Source organism: Rhinolophus ferrumequinum, chromosome 12 (assembly GCF_004115265.2).
Source record: "Rhinolophus ferrumequinum isolate MPI-CBG mRhiFer1 chromosome 12, mRhiFer1_v1.p, whole genome shotgun sequence".
Lineage (NCBI taxonomy): Eukaryota > Metazoa > Chordata > Mammalia > Chiroptera > Rhinolophidae > Rhinolophus > Rhinolophus ferrumequinum.
In genome coordinates, this window is record NC_046295.1 from 5,739,736 (window position 1) to 5,747,168 (window position 7,433).

Genomic DNA, 7,433 nt, shown 5'->3' on the forward strand with positions numbered 1-7,433 from the left:
ACATTGGATTAGGTACCCCTCCTCCTATGTCAGGAGAAGTTTCCAGAATAGCCGGAATCACTGATTCAGGCAGCTACTATTAGGAGGGTCCAAAACTGATATTCCCACTGCAGAACATGATGGTGTTTGCTAATTGTTAGAAATGAAGGTAGGCCCTCGAGTCCAAGTCCAGGTTGAATGCGAACGGGTGGGCTGGGTGGAGGAGGTCCGAGGTTGCCCACAAAGGCCTTACTACCTAAGCATTTGTCCTTGTCTCAAGTTAATACACAGCGTCTCCTTCCCTTCACAGTGGATTTACCCACGTGGAAAGTGACAGTATGAGCATTGTAGGCGTGGAAGCCAGAAGTGTCGGCACGAGTATTCTAAGGTCCTATTACTTCCAAGTGCAACAGGGCTGAGATGACCACATTGACTGAAGATCATCTCACTTTGGCGAAGAGCTCATATACATACAAAGATTAACATGATTATTTTATTAACGTTGGGAAAGGAATTAGTAATTCGCAAGTACTGCTGGGGTCAGCACTGTGCTATGTGAGTTTATTTTTAAATCCTCACAGCAAGCCAGTATAGTGGGTATGATTGTCTGTTTTTCAGACAAGGAACAGGAAATACAACAGGAGAGTCATTAACCCATTGTTAGCTGTGGTCCAGGTGCCTGGCAACCTGCCCAGGGCTATTCAGATAGTGACAGAGAGGAGAAAATGCCTGACGGGGGGGCTAGAAAGCCTACACTTACAGTGCTGGGATGGTAACAATTGTTCGTGTTGTTCAAATATGTAAGTAAATATTTTTTATTTTCGTATTCTATGTAGTGTGCTTTAGACACACACTAATAAATAGTTTTTGCTGTCACGTAGAAGAGTTTTGTGGCACCATGCCGCATAGCTGTAGGGAGACTTGTATTTTGCGACAGTGGTGCCCCTGGACTTGGTCCATGCAGAAGCCCTGGCTGGTCAGGCGTGTCACTCAGAGTTCCTTCTGCAAGCAAGAGGAACAGCCAGCTGGCTAAGTAACAAAATTCCAAAAGAGGAATTTATTGGAAGGAAAGAGTAGCTCACTAAGTCAATGAGAAGGCTGGAGAAACAGGCTTGGAACCAAGGGGAGCAGGGCGGCAGGCAACAGCAAGGGGCTCCTCCACTGAGGTCTGGCTTGGACCATCCCAGCTCCGCTGCTGGCACTACGACGCCCCCCTGGCTCTACCATATCGCTGCTACTGTACTTCGGTCACTGCCACCATCCGTAAATTTCCCAGCTGCCCCAGAGGGAGTATGACAACTCAAGACTCAGAATACAAGGGGTATGTATGTGTGTAATTTGCTGACGAGGTCATATGCCCACAACATCAAGGCCAGGATGGGGAGTCTGGCCCCCTCTGCTTCAGTAGTAGGTGTTCCCAACCCAGACACACACAGTGAAGATTTCTTCAAAAGTAGGAAGGAAAGATTCCTCAAAAATAGAAAATAAGGATACAAAGCTGTCTACCGCAGTCTACTACTGCTATGGCTGCCCAATACCCAGATATACTCTATTTCCTATATTTGCACTTTAACAACTTTTTTTTTTTTTTTAACCTAACAGATAGCAACTGTATGCTGCATAGCCAAGACTGGATGCAGTCATTTCTCCAAAAGAAAATCCAAAGCCTTTTTTTTTTCTTTTAAAGCTAAGATAAGGTTTATTTTGGGTAATTTTAGACTTACAGAAAAGTTGCAAAGACAATACAGAGAACTCCCGTATGCTCGTTACCCAGCTTCCCCTCATGGTAACAAACATAACTGGTATGTTTGAAAACCCAAGGTCTTTGTTAGCTCTGTAGGGGTGTGTATCTCTCTTATTTCTGTCACAATGTTGCTTGATATTCTAAAACTTGTGGACTGAGCAGTGAAGCAGTAGTAACGCATCCTAAATACAGTAGAAGGGGAAAGAGAAAAGGGAGGAGAAATTAGCAGTAGTAAATATAACACAGCAAGAAAGGAAATAGCTTTACCTTCAGAAGATGAAGGGAAAATTCAGGTAAGCTGAGATACTAGGGATTTTGCTGAAGACGGAAAGGATCTGGGGTTTTGGCAAGAGGTTGGAGATCAGATAAGGGAAAGTTAGTCCAGTGTATGGGTCCGCCTGAGAGCCTTGGACCCGTGGTGACTAGGAAAACAGTCCTGGTCATTTTTTAGGGGAAGGCAGCTAATCAGGTCCAGGCACTCTGTCCTCAGCTGCCGCATTAGGGTCAGGTCGTGTTGGTAAGCCCTACTCAAGAACTTGTGCAGCTCTAGGGACCCGGCTGTGGGTGTGCGGGAGGCTTGGAAGGGAGTCTTCATGGCAACACAGGAAGTGCTGGGAGCGCCTGTGAATCTTGCTGAGCTGTGCGGCCAATGTTTTCTTATCAGGAAAACATGGCCTACCGAGGTGTGGTGCCGTGGCCCCGCAAAGAGACACTTAGGAAGTATGGTATGCTCTCGCCCTGTAAATCCAAGTTCTGAAGGCTCCCTTTACAGCACGCAGTGGGTACCGTGCCCCTGGAGGACGTGGCGACTTCACTGGCCCCTCTTGAGTCCTACAGAAGCATGTGGGCCTCTGCGAGCCTGCCTCAGATCCTTCAGCTAACTGCTGATGTAGCCCAACCTATTCTGTATAAAATATAAAACACTGAAAAAAATCTTCCTAGTGCTTGGCAAATCACAAAATATTAATTGATAACCATAATTCAAATTCCTTTTTGAATACATACACACATAGGATTTAAAATATTTTTTTAAAGATAGATGGATTAAGTAGAAATAAAATCTCAATGAAACTGGGATGGAAGGTAATTTTCGTAATCTGATAAAAGGAATCTAAAAGAAACAGTAAACATGCTTAATTAGAAAAATTTCCAGGGATCTTAGGAAAATGGAATGGTGATGTTACCACCACAATTAAGTATCGCCCTGGAGGTGCTAATAAATGTAATATTTTTTGAAAAACCAAAATTAAGCTCTAAAAAATAAGAAGTATATTTACCATAATTTCTAAACAGTATTATCTGTAGAAACACAAGAAAATTATTAGAATTAGTAAGGAAAATTCCTCATGATTGGTGAGTAGGTACATATTAAAATTAGTGTACCAACAATTAGGAAAAGTATCCCATTCACAATAACAGCAGAAACTATAATATGGAATAATCTTTAACAAAAAAACTTTATGGAGAAAGGAAAGTTTTTCTAAAGAATAAAGAGATTCCTGTGCTCATTTCGGCAGCACATATACTAAAATTGGAAGAATAAAGAGATTCAATGTTCATTGATAGGAGAATTACTGTTTTAAAGTGGCCATACATTGAAAGCAATACCAATAAAATTGCTACAGTTTTTAAAGTAGAATGTGAGAAAATGATTATAAAATGTATATGGAGCTGTAAAGGTACAAGAATAGCCAAGACAATCTTACAGAAACAAAAAGATGAGGAGACCTGCCCTGTGAGTTATGAAGACAAAGTGGTATCCGCATGAATAGACAAACAGCATAGAGGATCAAGAAACGGACCCACATATATTTTGAAATTTGGTATACAATATAGGTGACATTTCAAATCAGAGTAGAAAAATAATGCTTCAGTAAATTATGTTGGAAGGACTAGCTATCCAAATGGAATAAAGTCAGATTCCTTCCTCATAACCATGCACAGAAATAAGTTTCTTATGTGTAAAGGATCTAAACGAAAAATAAAATTACAGAGAAAACTTTCAGAAAAAGAGAGGCCTTTAAAGCAGAATAATACAAAAGCAAAACCTGTAACAAAATAATGTCTGTTATAATTTAAATCCTTTGTCCAAGTGACACCATAATCAAAAGTAAAAGACATGCCGTTGACAGCAGCTCCAAAAATGAGCTAATAAGAAATGTAACTTACAGAAGGAACCAAATCAAACCCTAAGTATAGGATAAAATTCTCAAAATTGTTAGTAATCACAGCAAAATAAAACAATAATGACATCACTTTACACTATTAGGCTGGCCATAAAAGGGAAAAGTAGAGAAAGCTAGATAGATGATGCCAAGTGTTTATGGGCATATGACGATACAGGATCCTAAGGATAGAGGCTGCCTTTCCCCTGGTCACAGTCTGAAGGACTTTGGCCAATCCCAGGTATGTGTTCCAGTAGGGCAATCTGTCTACAGCAGGTTCAGGGTCACAGTTCTCAGCTCCCCAGCTCATCTCCTATTCCGGTCAACACCGAGGTTGCCTTCTTTATCATTCCCTGCAATTGGCAGTGGGGGTGCGTAGGTTTACATCCTAATCTCCTTGACTCTGAGAGTGCAGGTTTTGAGGTCCTGGCTCAGTGTGGGACCGATTGCTGTGCACTTCCAGTCATGCCATCCAGCACCTAGGTGGCTGCAGTGTGTGTCTCAGTCATTCCCCAAAGTGGGGGCACCCTGGTGCAGATGAGGTGCCAATGATGGGAGAGAAGGAAGTGTTCAGCAGAATTTGAGAAGGTATACACATGTCCCAACTCAGCCCACGCTTTGTACCCCTCAGGTCCTCCCATTATGTATGCCCCTCCGACTACACTACGACGCCTCCTCCATGGAGAATGAAGGCATCCTCACTCTAAGTGTGATCAGAGTCCCAGGTGGTGGCCAGTTCTGGTCTGGAAGCCTACAACAAGAGTGTTAGTGAAAAAGAAAGTCCCCTCTGCTGGATTCCCTTCAGTCTGATGGTACATTGGGCAGTCTCGGCTATTTACTTGGTGGGATGACCCTGACCTTCATCCCCAAGGTGATGGTCATGGTTGTTTCTGTGCTCACTGAGATTCATTGCTGGGTGATTCAGTTTAGAGAAAGCCCGGTTATTTCTAGGTTTCAGACACACTCCACCCTCCTCCCATTACATACGGGTACTAGCAGTCTTAGTCCCCGATTGTCAGTTATAACCCCAGTCGTGATAGTCACTCCTTTCTTTGCCTGTTGGGCCACTGACAAAGAACAGAGTAGTCGGGTGGTCATCGCAGCTTCCACTTAAGAGGAAAATTGCTGTGACGCCTGAAAGAATTGTCTCCACTCCTATCCCCAGGAACTCAGGCCTGTCATCACTGAGAGCCCAAGGTTAGCTAATGAATGAATGAGAGCAGTATTCCCGTTTGGTACTTGTTTCCTCCAAATTCAAATTTCAAAGAGACCCACCAAAACTTTTTTTGTAAGCGGTGAGATATTTGCGGTGCAGCAACTTGCTCTTCACCTGAGAAGACATGTCCTGACGTGCCTTTGGGAAGGTTCCCAGTGCATGGTGACCCTGGCCAACTAAGCAGGGTTGGAGTGGTGATCAAGGTGCTTTTTGACCTGCAGAGATCTGAGGTGGTGTTTGATACACCATAGTTCCCTAGGGATGATATAAATGGAGAACGAATGAGAGTGCTATTTATTTATAGAAACAGAAAAAACCTGAGGATTAGTGAACTAGATGTCTTCCACCTCAGTGGAAAGTCAAGGTCCCACACCCAACTCCCAGCTCTAAACTTATAGATCCAGAGCACACTGATTGAAGGGAAGGTCAGTTCCTCTTGAGTAAAGTTCCTGTAACTCCGTCACAAACGTGATGGACGCTGCTGGATGGCTTCAGGTGTTTTTACCCAAGTAATAATCGTTAATCAAAGGTGAGTGCCTCATGTCAGTAAGTTATCTCCTTCCCTCTTAAATTCTACCTTCCCTCATCTACCACCAAGATTACCTTTAACACACGTGCCCCATGTCCTATTATTAGGCAGGTCTTATAACTCTTTTGCTATGTAGGCATTTCTTCCCAAAGCAGGGTTTGCATTTCTCTTTCCAGGCTCTGCTGTTCCCTGATTCTTGGTACTAGCCCGGAGGCAATAAGGAGTGAGGGGTGGGCCCTGAGAAGACCATCACTGTGCAGGACACCCCCCACGGGAGAGGCTAATACCCCTGGTAATGTGGAGGGGGCTGTTTCTGCCATCAGGAAGGGCAATTGAGGGGGGAGGGTAGGGAGGGAGTCAAGATTCTCAGATTGTTCACTCAGCTATCCCAATTCTTTCCGTATCTGGGCCTGATTTTTACAAGAGACCTGCTGAGGCTGTACATTAGTCTCCTTTGCAGCCCTGCCACTCATCACAAGATGCCAGCCAGATTTTCAGCAGGCTGTCCTGTGATGGCAGACGGCAAGTTTCTCTGGCTTTCAGCGAATACCTTACATTGGAGGATGACTGTCATTTACTTTTTCTAAAGTGACATATTATTGTACTTCATTAAGTACTAAAGGGGAAATAAATCTCAGATCGGTCATTGACCGAGAAGGAGAAACAGGCAGAAGTCACAGAAAATCTAAGAATTAGGTCACAAAGCGTCCTTCCCAATATGTACATCACACCTGCAGCTACAGAACACATTTTCTTTGCAAATACACAGAGAGCATTGACCAAGAAATTAAATGTACTGCGAAATAAATCAAGTCTCAGTAAATGTTAAAGAATTTATGTTATTCAAAGTATGTCCTGTGACCACGATAAAATTATTTTAGAAATAAATGACAAAAACATAATCAGATTTTCTTGTTTTAAAACTAAGAAGCATACTATAAAATAACCACATGTCAAAGAATACATTGAAAGAGAAGTTTAAAATTTTTGGGCTAAATGATGAAAATGTGACTCAAAACCTGCAGAATGCAGCTAAACCAGTATTCGGTGAAATTTTATAGCCTAAGTGCCTACATTGGAGAAGAAAGAAAAGGCTGAAAATTAATGTGCCTCCATCCATCTTAAAATGTTAGAAAAAAGAACACAAAAATGAATTTAAAATTGAAATGAATATAAAAACAAGAAAATAGAAAAAAAAGACATAATAAAGAGGAACAGCAAACGTTAAAATTTGGCTTTTTGACAAGACTAATTAAATTGACAACTCCCTAGCAAGACTAACAAACATGAAAAAAAAAGACCACACAGAAAGCCAACAGCAGGAATGTGAAAGAGGAGAAAAGCATAAGGTATTATGAATAATTATATACACATAAATTCTTAATTTGGTTGACATGAATAAATTCCTAGGAAAGGATACCCACCAGAAGGAATAAGAAAACTGAATAGTCTTATGTTCATTAAAAATAGCATTGCAGAGTTGCGTGTTCCCCCTCAAATTAACAGAGATGTAGGTAGCAAATAAGCACAAGAAAAATGTTCAGTATCATTAGTCATTGGCGAATGCAAATTAAAACCACAGCTACTAGAATAGGTAAAATTTTAAAGAGAAAAAATAATGAATGCTGGTGAGGATGTAGAGCAACAGGAACTCTCACACGTTGCTGGTGGGAATGCAAAATGGCACAGCCACTTTGGCAAATAGTTTGGCAGTTTCTTATAAAGTTAAACATGCACTTACACATGAACCAGCGATCTTATTTCCACATATTTACCCAAGAGTAATAAAATGATATGTGT

The 7,433-nt window shown here is 41.9% G+C and overlaps 1 protein-coding gene across 1 annotated transcript in view; it reads left to right on the forward strand.

Moving 5' to 3' along the window:
* Nucleotides 1-5,955, forward strand: part of CDK20 (cyclin dependent kinase 20) — a 39,376-nt gene extending 33,421 nt beyond the window's left edge. Inside the window, exon 16 of the mRNA XM_033122617.1 lies at nt 290-5,955. Coding sequence (XP_032978508.1) covers nt 290-398 — 109 coding nt within the window. The 3' untranslated portion in view covers nt 399-5,955. The remainder of the gene's footprint in view (nt 1-289) is intronic.
* The last annotated feature ends 1,478 nt before the right edge of the window (nt 5,956-7,433 follow it).